Source organism: Nomascus leucogenys, chromosome 22a (assembly GCF_006542625.1).
Source record: "Nomascus leucogenys isolate Asia chromosome 22a, Asia_NLE_v1, whole genome shotgun sequence".
Taxonomy (NCBI): Eukaryota; Metazoa; Chordata; class Mammalia; order Primates; family Hylobatidae; genus Nomascus; species Nomascus leucogenys.
The window spans coordinates 97388750-97402262 of NC_044402.1; the positions used below are offsets into that span (position 1 = coordinate 97388750).

The 13513-nt window shown below is 38.2% G+C and overlaps 1 protein-coding gene across 3 annotated transcripts in view; it reads right to left on the reverse strand.

Moving 5' to 3' along the window:
- The window catches only part of ANKRD44 (ankyrin repeat domain 44), a 330782-nt gene that overhangs the window by 108384 nt on the left and 208885 nt on the right, over positions 1-13513 (reverse strand). For 2 of the 3 annotated variants that reach the window (XM_030802956.1, XM_003253880.4), the window contains exons 10-12: positions 11310-11424; positions 1435-1517; positions 198-261 (exon numbers count right to left, since the gene is read on the reverse strand). In XM_030802956.1, the coding sequence (XP_030658816.1) occupies positions 198-261; positions 1435-1517; positions 11310-11424 (262 nt within the window). Of the gene's footprint in view, positions 1-197; positions 316-1434; positions 1518-11309; positions 11425-13513 lie in introns of all 3 variants that reach the window. The other variant, XM_030802955.1, reaches the window with a different exon arrangement.

Genomic DNA, 13513 nt, shown 5'->3' on the forward strand with positions numbered 1-13513 from the left:
TTTGAGATGGGCTAATAATTTTTCTTTAGTGAAACAAAATGCTCATGATGTGGAAATATAACATAGGGATATTTGATAATTGGTAGAAATGATTCTTATTTTACTAAGGAAATTGCCTTTGATTCACAGACAACTTAAGTCAATAAAGATGAATTAGTAATTAACTCATAAATGAACTAGAATTGCTAACTACTCACCCTCCTGCAGCAGCAGCATGAAGGCACGTTCTTCCAAATTTATCTGGGGTGTCTATTTCAAAGCCTGCAGACAGCACGTGCTCATTACTAAACAAGGATACTATGCTATACTTTTGTCCTAGTTAAACCACAAGAAACATTGCAGAGACAGAAAAATCAGTTAGTAGAAAAACCAGAATGCAAGCAATTGTAGTCAGAAAGAGGTTGTCATGGAAACGAATGGTAACTGCTCAAGCTTGGCAATTTTATAAGAAGAACCGTGAAGTCAAGAAGGATTTATTTTCACATTCAGCCCTGGGTGAACCACAGCCCCATTTTTTAATCCCAGGATAGAAATTTATGAAACCAATTTGAGATAAGTAGGGCAATCGACAGGCAGATAGAACTCATGGACAAAACATAGAGGCAAAGGAATAAACTTAGCATGCTGGAATAGATATTTTCTGAAGTGTATTTCAACCTTTCAGTTGGTTTAAGAGTTGGGAAACATGCTTGCATGCAGGGGTTATTTTTTAAACATGCCAACAGCAGTGAAAGCAGAATCAGCCATGGGTAAAGTACTTAAAGGAAAAAAAATGCCTCTGGGATATCTCATGAATTAATTCATAAACAATCCTTGCCTTGCAGACCTCTACCACTTTTGAAAGCCCAGGAATTTCTTAATATATGACAGTTGGCAGAGGTAGTGATAAGAAAGATTAGCAAAGCTCCAAACCAGAAACAATCTCTTGGCTCCAAATAGTCTCATATTTTAAAAATTGAAATTAAACCTAGTTGGAGGAAATCAGCCACAGTGATTTTTCAATGCCCAGGGAGTGGGAAAGTAACATGACATTCTCTACCACCAGATGTAGGGTACTTGGCCTTTTTCCTTTGTTGAAAAATATTAAATGCTAAACCATCATTTTAAACCTCAAAGACTTTTCCTTCTTCTGTGATGTAACCTTTCTATAAACTCTGGCCATCCCTGCCTCTTTCCACCCTGGAACACCCAAGCTTTAACTTGAAAAACAGGCAAGACTCTCATTCTGGGGCAGGAATAATGACATTCAAACAGCTTTAACACCAAGGATTGTTGGGAGCTGTCACATGCAGTTAACTGAGGAATACAACTCATCCTGACAAGTTAGGTAATGACATGAAGCACAGGCAGCCACTCACTCTGACCAGACACCTGAAGCCATTGACTCACGTACAGGACACATTAAGCCTCATCTCTGCTAACAGATTTACTTACCCGATGATAACAACTTTCTGCAGCAGTCAGAGTGAGCATTTAGGGCAGCTAAATGTAAAGGGAACATGCTATGGATTCCACACCTGAGGAGTAAGAAAACAGAGCAGCTCACGGCAACAGATCTCAAGATACATGTGGAAGGTCAATTACCTTCCTAGATTGTCTGATGAAAATTAACAACACCTTGTGTATGGAGTCTTGGTGGAAATAATTCGGTAATTCTTCCATTCAATAAATAATTATGCAATCAGTTTCTACCTTAAAATAATAAATGCCTGAATCAAAACCATAATTAAAAGCCCATTACCACAAGAATGTATATTTTTAAGAAAATCTGTTTCACATAAAGCATGACTCTTTAAATTTAATTTCCCTGTCATTATCTTTCAGCTTGGTGATTGTATGTCTCATTCTCTCATTCATCTATTCAAGACTTTCTAAGCATCATAGACTATGCTAAGGGCTGGAGATAACAATACTGAGCAAAACAAACTCAAGTTTGAAAAGCAACCTGTTTCCTTTCTTTTTTTCTTTTTACTTTTTTTTTTTTTTTTTTGAGACAGAGTCTCACCTGTCACCCAGGCTGGAGTGTAGTGGTGCTGATACAATGATAGAGGCAGGGGGCAGAGAAATTCTAGGCAGAAAAGGGCAGGTTCTGAGCAAAACCCCACTCTCAAGCTGAAAAGCCTGAAACTGTGCCCCAAAGTGAGAACTTATATCCCTGTTTTCCCACTCAAATGTTGCCTTTTCCTAAACCACCCATGGACCTCCCCCACCAAATCATGTGCCTATAAAAACCCCAGACTCAGCTAGTAGACAGGACTATGGCTGAACATCAGAGAGAAGCAGCCTGATTTCAGAGAGACAGTTTGATGGCATAACTTCAGAGGAGAATATGGCCAGAGACAGCTGGACTTCAGGGGAAGATTATCTACCCATCCCATCCCCTTTTCAGCTCCTCTTCTCGCTGAGAGCCACTTTCATTGGCAATAAAATCCCCTGCATTTACCATCCTTCAATTTGTTCATGAGACCTCATTTTTCCTGGATGCCAAATAAGAGCTCAGGAGCCACAAGTGCAGATATAAAAGGCTGTCACACTGGCCCTCTGCCCTCGCTGGCGGAGGGCAGCTGCCTCATGCAAAAAGGCAAAGGGCCCACTGAGCTGTTAACACTTAAGCCAACCATGGACGACAGACTTCAAAGCGCACTGTAACATGCCCTCAGGGGGCTTTGGGAGTTGCAGGCACCCCCGCCTGGATGCTGCTGCAGGGCCTGCACAGAGTTCACTCCTGCCAGTGCCAAAGTAGCCAGCTGGTTCCAGAACTCACTCACCCCAGTTCCCATGCTCATTTGCTCACGCGTTCCTTCCAGTGAGGAGTTGAGAGTGGCAGGCTGAGTAAACAAGGTACCCCTGGTCGCAAGTCCCACAAAGGGGTCAGGGAAATGTCCTGCTTCAGTGTAATCACAGTTCACTGCAGCTTTGACCTCCCTGGGCTCAGGTGATCCTTCCACTTCAGCCTCTTGAATAGCTCGGACCACCAGAGGCGCACATCACTATACCCAGCTAATTTTTTGGTGTATTTTGTAGAGACAGGGTTTTGCCATGTTGTCCAGGCTGGTCTCAAACTCCTGGACTCAAGCAATCCACCTACCTTGGCCTCCCAAAGTGCTATGATTATAAGCATGAGCCACCACTCTCAGCCCTTGTTTTATTTCTTGATTTGATAAACAAATATTATTGTTGTATTATGTCCCAAGCACTTTGCTAGGAGTTAATAATGGCTATATTGTTGAAAATAAAGTTTTGGATGAGAATAAAAACCAATGTTTGCCTTTTGCTGATCAAACTTCATCTTCCTAATAGATTTTTATGTTGCACATTAACCCGCAGCACAATACCAGTCACAAAAACACAATTGGGGATAATAAACATTACTTTGCATATATTTCATAAACCTAGTAGTATTAAAGAGAGAATCTAGAAAAGGACTTTATAGACTGACCCCCACTAAGACACAGTCGACAGGATGACCCCTTAATGGACAGACAGCCTTCTGATGGCAGCACTTTTTGCCTTCGGGATTAAATCCTCCTCCTCTTCCCTACTACATCTTCTTCAACAAGGACCCAAAGCCATGTGCGGAATTGTGGCTCGTAACAAACAGCATCACCAGGTGGCTCCTGTGTACTTATAAGCATCTATAATGTTAGTGACCACGTCTCATAACATCTCATTTTAATCAAATAATACATTTCAGCCTTTTAAAATCTTCTGCATAATACAAGCAAGTATGGGACTGTATCTGTTTATACCCTGCAGCATTAATTACCTAAGTCTCCTCTCTGGCACAAAGTGGCCCATTTTCAGACTCCGTGCTTTATAAAGAAACACATATGATTTGAATTTGTTAAGCTTTGGGTACATACATTTTATTTACCATTTCAAAAGTTATTATGATGATGTGTGTGTGACTGTGTAAAAGGATATACACATTCACAGACATTTCATGGTATTCAGGGTTTTGCAAAATTCAATTCTGTCAGCAATTAACCACTGTTTTCTTTTTCCATAATAGCTTCTTCCTATTTAACAGTGGTTTTGTTCGGTCTTCCCTCTGTTTGTTTTCCTTTCCCTATATGGAGATTCCAGCCCAGTGTGTATAATAGCTGGCATCCATCAAGTGATGCAATTTGCTCGTCTTCCAGGCAGCATCATGTGGAGAACTGCTTATAATTGCCTCTCTCATCATTTACCAAAAAAATTTCTGAAATGCAATTGCATCAGTGATGACCTTGATGCTCGTGAAACGGGAGAGGGAGTTGGGGGATAGGAGAGAAGCTTTTCTGCTTATGCTATTATTTATGTTGTTCCCTCTTGATTCAAGAGAGACATTCTATTTTTTTCAATGTGTAACATGTTTTAAAACCTCCTTATTAAATGGAACTTAAAGCTAATGTGATTTTGCCTAATCATTTTATTTGTTTTGAGAATTTAAGACAAAACTATGTGATTAAATATATCTGGACATTTAGAAGAGGAAAATGGATAGAATATTTTCATTCCTGAAAGAATGTGCCTGGAATCAAGGACTGGATTTCTCAAGATTTCTTTGAGCCTTCCTCATTCTTTAAATACATACATACAAACACACACACACACACAAATATGTTCATATATGCCCATAAATAAAAATATATATACACATAATATATATACAATATAGTTTATAAAGTTCCATATATATCTTTATGTAAAATAATACAAGCAAATGAATTTGAGGAAATAGCATCAAACTCTATAAGAAACCAATTGGGAAAAACAAAAAGTATAAGTAATACTATAACAGCAACAATATGATATATTCCATAAACCTCATTATCAATATTTCCAATCAATCTTGCCACTTAAAACCCATCTTTGTATAATTCATCAAACTCTACATTTGCTGATTTTTTTTTCACTGCTCCTTACAAACCTGAGAAGATGAGAGAGATAGAACTACTCTAATTTAAAAGGTCTAGTAAAATTTCTGTTTGATATATATTTTTTACTCCACAGTGAATAAAAAGTTACTACTTCAGTGCAGGATTTGAAAATAGATTTGTGTAGACTCAAATACTATTGGCATTTGCACTTGCATATGAAACTATGGTTCGAATAGTAAAACTAAGTTTCAAGTCAAGATTGGAAAGAAAAGAAAAGCAGAATTCAGTGCCCTGAATCAATTCAGAAATGATTTATGTATTTCAAAATAAAATTATTACCTTATTTTTATAAAATAAGACTGCTCACAAAGGAAGGATTCTAAAACCTTTAGGAGGAAAATTAGGACTTGGCTGTCTTAGCCAATTAAGAAGCATCACTCTTACTTCATCAGGTATACATCAAGGAAGAGCAATAATGAAGGTGCCAAATCACACTAAAGTTAACAATGCATAAGTTACAGGAAAGACGAGACCAATTCCGTTAAATTGCCACATTTATTTGACCAGTCATTGAGTTAATGGAACACATTTATATAAGCTAGCTCTAATTTAGCTGTTAGTTGGCATCTCCTACCCAGTTATTTCAGAATAAATGAGGTCTGCAGGCCTGTCTTGCAGAGAGCTATTAGAGGTGAAGAAAGAGCCTTCACACGATTAGAATTTGGGGTCTTTGAAGCTTTCCCCTTGGTATCAGGGAGACGTGGCTGCCCTCCCTACATCCAGTCTTTTCTAGAGCCTTCTCTTTAGGCCATGTGGGTAAAGAATACATGATTAAAGTGACAGTCAGAAACTTGGGGTTTAAGTCCTCATTTTGCCACTTGCTATCTACTTCACCTTTGGCAAGTGCATAATGGTTCCCTCCTCAGGAAAATAAGACAATTACAGTGACTCTATTATGGAGTAACTGTAAGGACCCATTGAGATAATGTTCATGTAGTGCTAAAATGGAGCATCACGCACATGGAAATCCTTTACCATACATGTTAGTATGATTGTTGCCCTTGCAATTCATATAAACTTAATTGGTAATCAGCAGTACATGAGTTTTGAAGTTGTAATCAGGTTGTACTTCCTTAAAATCAGTTGTATGATTCCTTAAAAGCCAAGAATGAATCATGATCAGTTAACATTTCTGTTATCTTTCTGTGTGTCTAAATTCTTTATGATATTTACCTCACAAGTGTCCCAGCAAAGTGAGATTGGTTTAGCTTTGCTCACTGAGTGGGTGAGACAAAAACACTTCCTAAATTTAGAATAGGATGATTTTATGATGTTTTACCCAAATGATCAGTCCAAGTAAACAAACCAATTTCTTATGAATTTTATCTATGCAATTCCAAGTATTTATTATGCACCCTTAAGTGACAGCCATGAGACCTGGTCCTTGTTACTTGCAATGAACAGATGTTTTCAGTGGTTCCTTTTGAATCAAGTTTAAACATGCTAAAGTTGTTCAAGAGGCCCCTTCTCGATCTGGCTGTTGTTTAATCTGCATATTCTGGAATCTCAATAAACTTGTTTCCATTCCTCTAAGTGCCAGGCTCTGTCCTGCCCCCAGGCCTTTGCACATACCAGTCCCTCCACCTGAAACTCTCTTATCTTTTTCTCCTGCTTCTCCCATTATTTCTCCAACTAATCAGTGCATCTCTGAAGCACTGGAAATATGTTTGGGATCTCAAGAGTTCTCTGTGAGAATTTTTAACCTGTCTTTTCCTTTCCATGATAATCTAAAACAACTGGCATAAAAGCATTTTTTTTGACTCATCAGAGTGGCCCTTTATCACCATATACCTCTGCCTAATTTCAGTGTCCATGTTTGTACTGAGGATCACATTGGTGTTTGTGTAGTACTGGCACAGGCCAGTGAGAAAAGAATAAAGATGGGCTCAATGGAAAAGTGATAAGACTGAACCTAGGGAGGGCCAATGATAATGCAGTACCTGAGCCTTCCATATGAACAAAATTTGGCAGTAATCTGAATAAGGGGCTCTGTGCTGCATGCCAAGTCCACTGTTCCACCACTTTAAGCCACTGCAAAACCTCCATTCTTGCAGTGTATATTGAACTCTAAAGAGCCTGCACCTCAGCCACCAGGACCGTAATCCTACACAAATGGTGATTTCACTTTGGCAAAATGTGAACTATCACATCATCTGCTATGTAGAGGCAGCAAGCCACTCGCTCAGGAGCTGAGGGTCCAGATCCAGTAGACTGAAGATGAGTCCCATTTCTATCCCTTACTGGCTCTATGACCTTCAGCAGGTAACTGAACCTCTCTGTGCTTCATTTACTTTACCTGCAAGATGGGAATAATCATAGCACCTACCCCATGAGGTTATGGTGAAAGTTAAATGTAACCCCTCAGAGCAGTGCCCAGAGGGAAGCACTCATAATGTTTGCTACTACTAAATTGTGCAGTTAACATGAATGGTGTTGGTTTCTGTTTGCGTGTATTTTGTAATTTTTTTAATATATTAATTTGTTAGTGTCAAAAGCCTCAGGAGTTATCTAGTTTATGTTTATACATATTCATGTATCATTATAATAAAAATAAGTATATACTGAGGATCTAAAAGACTCTTGCTACCATGAGCTAACTGCTAGGCATCCTTCAGTCTTGGTTAACCTTTACATCTTGCTTCTCTAGTCTTGCAAGACATCTTAGTTATTTTTCACACATCCCAGTGGCACCCAGCAATTGCTCTGGCATCACACTTAGCATGCATGATTGTATTGCTTGTTTAAATCTTGCTCCCAGGGGATTATAAATTCCTCAAGGGCAGGGACCTCTATAATCCCAGAACCTGGCATCGTAGGTACCACTTAGGCCCTCAACCAATGTTTAATGAATGAATGAATGTCAGAGCCAGTTATTTATAAACTATAATACCCCTAATTCTGCTGCAGTTGAGGCAGAAAAAGAATGCATAATTGGTAAGGAAATAGGCAAATTAAAATCCTCGAGACAATCCCCAAACTAACAAAATTAAAGAAGATAAACCAAAAGGCTTTGACATCACGTAAAGTTGCATGAGCACTGAGTCAAACCGTAGGAAGTTGCTCTGACTTAAAGTTCAGAGAAGCAAAAAGAATAACAAAGAACATTCTAATCAAGGGCTGACATTTATTTTAGATTCAAATAAATTTGTAAGAAAGTAATAATGATAAAACTTGTCATATAGAGTTAATTTAAATACATTTTGCTATATTGCTTATGAATGAAGATGGGTTCTTTTCACAAATGCTATTTGTTTTTTCATTTATTTATGAAAGGCCTATTTTTCTCTTCTTTAATAATCCTATAAGGAACCCAGAGAACAGTGATTTTCTGAGAGGCTTTTGGCAAATTTAATCTTCTCCAATTACTCTTCCCTTCATTTTGATATTTTGCCCCAGGGTGGTTTCCATTTTCTCACACACACAAACACACAAAGGCACTTACACACACACACACAATCACTGCCCTAAGGAACCATTGTCACTGAAGGTAGCATGTCGCATCCCCAGATACATTGTGACAAAGAAAGCAGACATGGATCTTTGAGTCTTGAGTCTGAGACAATGTTTCCCTCATCTGTGTCCCTAGGACACAGCAGAGACAATGGAAGAAAAAGCTACTTGAACAACAATGCTATTTTTAAGGCACTTTTGCTACACGGTCTGTGTTTCCATAAATTGAAAGCAAAATAATTACAAGGAAATAAACTTCCATCGTATTGAATTAAACGGTTTTTAGGGAAAATTTTTAAGCAACCATTGTGTCCAGCTTATTTTTATTCCTAAAATGGATTCAAGTCTGGAAGAAAATCGGAAATTCATGATTGTTCGGCTAAAATTTCCCAAGTAACCCAAAGCTGAAAAAAAATACCACTGAAAATATTAACACATTGCAGGTAAAGTCAGTTGGTGCCTAAATATTTATTTTTCTGCTTAATTAACACTGAGCATTTATTATCTCTAGCTTTGGGCACCCATGATCTTGTTGGGAACTCCAGAACCTGGTAAGAACATCCTGAATCTTAGTGTAGAGCTCTTTCCACAAAACTGAGAGGCTTATTTTAACTTACAACACCCGAATTAAAAAGTTCTTTTGGCTCACAGCAGATTCCTCTCTCTTCTGTAAAAAGACATCCCACTGCTAATGCTATTTGTCAGCATTCTCCTCTTCTGTCATCCCTCAGCCTCATCTTTTCTTCCCTGGACATTTGCAAGAGGCTGCCAAGTGTTTCTAGCCTGGACCGCCTCCAGTATGTCTGGACCGCCTCCAGTATGTCTGGACTGCTATCAGAGCGATCTTTCTTACACACAAACGGGATCATTAGACACAACCTGTTCTACACCCACTTAGAATTCTTTAACAGCTTCCGAATGACTCAGAATGTAATCTAATTCCTTAGCAGGACTTGCAAAGTCCTTTTTTAGGCCCTCAACCAATATTTAATGAATGAATGAATGTCAGAGCCATTCTGATGTGGCTCTTCCAGCCTTCCCTCCTCATTTCTTTCCACTCCACCCATCAAACATCCAATGACCCAGCTTTAGAACTTTGGTTTTAACATGTTCACATGTTTATGTCTTTATAACGACTGCTCCCTCTTCTTGGGATATCCTTCCTTTCTCCCATTTCTCTTTCTACCCCATAATTATGTCCATCTAGCAAACTCCTATATATCTTTCCTTTTGTTACAACATCATCTCTTCTGGGGGATCCAGAAAATTAGTCTCTCTCTCACTCTGTTCCCACAGCCTGGTCCAAACATCCATCTTAACAAATTTTACAATACTCAGTGATTTGTTCTTGTTCTTATCTCTACCACTAGACTGGGAGGTGTTTGGAACCCAGTTCAACTTAATGTTGGACTGATGAAGATAAACCATTATATCCTACCAATCTGCCAGAGTGCTTCACAAAATTCATTTTAAGTCCAGAACACCTGGCCCTCTGTGAATCTGATTTCATGATCCCACTATGTCTTCCCCAGGCCATTTCAATTTTAGCTCATTCTCATACAAGACTTTCAATTGTGTTGCACAAAATTGATAAATAAAAGAAAATTCCTAAGATACACTGCCTTCATATGGTTTTTCTTGTAAAAATTTAGTTACTGTTACACACAGTCTCTGTGATCAAGGCTAAACTCTTTATTTGGGCATTGAAGGCCCTCTTTAATTTAGTTCTACTACCTATTATTAAATAATAAAATAATAACATATATTGATAGCTGACTACGTACCAGGCACTGTTCAAAGAGCTTTTAACATGGGCTATCTTTTTAATAACCTTAGCAGATGTATTTATAGAAATCATACAGATCTTACCAGATACCAAAGAGCTTTACAAGTAATTAAGTCATTTACTCCTCATAACAAACTTACAGATAAGTACTACAATTTTTCCAATTAGGCAAGGGGCTCAAAGTCACACAGCTCACAAGGGAAGCAGCTCGGACTGACATCAAGGGAGCACCCACCAAAGCCTGGGCTCCCAACCACCCTGGGTCCTGCCCCTGGGTGGTGCGTAGCATCATCACATTCTCTACTCCGTCAGGCCAAGCTCTTCCCTGGTGTGGAGTATTTGCCTCTTTTGTTCCCGCTTTCCTCCCTGCTTAGGATGGCTGCCACTCTCTGCTGTACTCAGATAATTCTCAGCCCCTAAAGCCTAGCTAAAATTCATCCTCTCCTTGAAGTCTTTTCAGAAAACACTGGCCACCTTTGAGCGCTCTCCTCCCTGTCTATATTCTGTGACACAGATTGTCTACACCAAACATTTGCCACTTAAGTCTGTTTCATTTAGAACTTCATGATATATGATCTTGCATGATTCTTTGACTTAAGTGGGTCTTGGGTCCTGCACAAAATTATGAGCTCCTTGAAACTAGGTAACTTACATCTTCTGAAATCTCCCATAGCACCCAGCATAGATGCTTTATGTATTTTTGTGGAATTGAAGTTCAAAATGAAGTCAGGTTCCCCCTTCCCTACATAGCAGATTGGCTCAATTGTACTCTATAACCATATCATTAAAGCTGAGCAAGCACTCTGAATACATTCTGAACTGGCTCAGTTATGTTTTATTTTTCCTGTTTAATATTAAGCATTGGGAAGGACAGAAGATTAGAAAGAAAAGTTAGGAATAAAGTTCAAGTTTCCTTAATTAAAACCACTGAAATAGATCTCATTTGGATGAAGCTAAAAAATAAAATTGGTTCTTCTTTGCCTCTGTCATTAAAAGGCACTTAATTTATATAAAATTTAATTTGTATTTAGTATAATGGTACAGATCCACCTTAACCTGGATAAATGGGAACTACCTACTGCATGGAAGAATCTTTTTGGCAGTATTCCCACTTGAGGCAATTATTCCACTGTATTTTTGGGGTAACCTACTTGGCTGTGTCAGCTCCGCTGGTTATTAAGGTGTTAATCAAAAGCTCGTGACCGTATCTTGCAGCCACATGGAGAGGAGTGTTGCCGTCTTTATCCACACAGTCAATTTCACCTCCTGAAAGAGATATTTTAATACAGGATAATGCAAGGATTCAGGTTGATTCAGGTCCTACGTTCTCTGCTAGTCTCTTGTATCAACCAAATGTTGATTTATTTCCTATTCCAGTTGTGCATCTTTGCTCCGAAGTATGAGAATGCTTTTAAAGGGGATAAGTCACCATCTGAAGCAGCAGTAGTAGTATATCTGCGTAGACAGAAGTCTATTAGAAATGCTTTTGAGGCCGGGCGTGGTGGCTCACGCCTGTAATCCCAGCACTTTGGGAGGCTGAGGCAGGTGGATCACGATGTTAGGAGTTTCAGACCAGCCTGACTAACATGGTGAAACCCCGTCTCTACCAAAAATACAAAAATTAGCTGGGCGTGGTGGTGCGTGCCTGTAATCCCAGCTACTCAGGAGGCTGAGGCAGGAGAATCGCTTGGGCCTGGGAGACAGAGGTTGCAGTGAGCTAAGATGGCACCACTGCACTCCAGCCTGGGCAACAGAGTGAGACTCCGTCTCAAAAAAAAGAAAAAGAAATGCTTTTGAGAAATATTTCCATATTGTCTTAGTTAAGAATCCAAAATCTCACAACTAAATACCTGCTCTGAATGAACAATATATTCAAATCCCATAAAGTGTAATTCTGAAGACATGTTCAATTTTAATTTTCCCTGCTGAATTAAAGACTTATGTAAACCTCATGCTAAAACATAAGAACCAAAGGGGATGGACAGTTCAGGAAATGATTTTATGTAATTTGATGATCTAGCTTACAATATTTTAATATTATGACTAAAATGACTAAAAGCATAGAGATTAAACTGAAAATGCCTATATTTATAAAAACTATGACAATAATCATCCATACTTCTTTTAATATAGTATTGTCATTATGTTTTATTTTGCCTTCTCTTCCCCAGTTTTTATTTCACTAAATCTCTTTTTTTCTCTCCCTTTTTCGTGTGTGTGTATATATACAATTCCTTCATTTATCTGAGGAACCATTTAAAAAATTAGCTATCATAACATTTTACTGATAAGTATGTTTTTCCTAAGAACAAAGACATTTTTGCACATAGCCACAATTCCATCATTTTACCCAAGAAATTTAACATTCATAAAATAATTTTATGTAATATTAGTGCATATTCCAATTTCTCAGACTGTCCCCAAACTATGCTTTATAATAGTTATCTTGTTGTTTTAATCCAGGATCCAATCAAATATCCTGATAGCACTTGGTTGTCATGTCTCTTTAGTTTCTGTTAATCCAAAACAATCCTCCTGGCTTTTTCTTTTTGTTTTTCTCATGTCATTGATATTATTGGAGCCCAAACCACAGGTTGTGTTGGATGCTCTGCATTCTGGAGTTGTCTTTTGGTTTCTTCATTAGATTCAGGCTAAACATTTTGGCAACAATGCCCAGAGCAGATGTGTGCTTCCCGCTCCATTTTCTTAGCACACACACAGTTATTCCATTACCAGGTGATGCAAAGTTTGACTACTTGCAATGGGTACCAACTTTCAGTTTGGGAAAAGAAAGAGTTCTGAAAATGGATGGCGGTGATGGTTGTACAACAGTAGGAATGCACTGGATGCCACTGAACTGTACACTTAAAAATGGCTAAAACGGTAAATTTTATGTTATGTATATTTTACCACAATAAAAAAAAGGCTTGATTATGTGGTTAAGGTGGTGTCTGTCAGTATACTTACTGCAAAAATATCTTTTCCCTTTTGTAATTAACAGGCAATCTGTGGGTTGATACTTCGAGAGTGTGTAGATATCTGATTTCCCAACAGACTTTTTCCACAATAATTTTTAGCATATGCAGGGAGTACTTTGTTCAAAATTTACCTGAATTTTTTTACTGTGTGCTTATATTATCTATATTAAGTTAGGTTCACTTAATTCTGTTTGCTTTCAAGTATTTTTACTGGGTTTTATTTTATTTTAATAATATGTAAAATACTTACATATTTCAAAAGTCAGAATAATATTTTTGAAAAGCCTTACTCATTCTTATCCCTTCCTCTTCATCCTCATACACATCCTACAGTAATCATTTTCATTAGTTTTAGTTTATGCTTCTGTGCTTCTCTT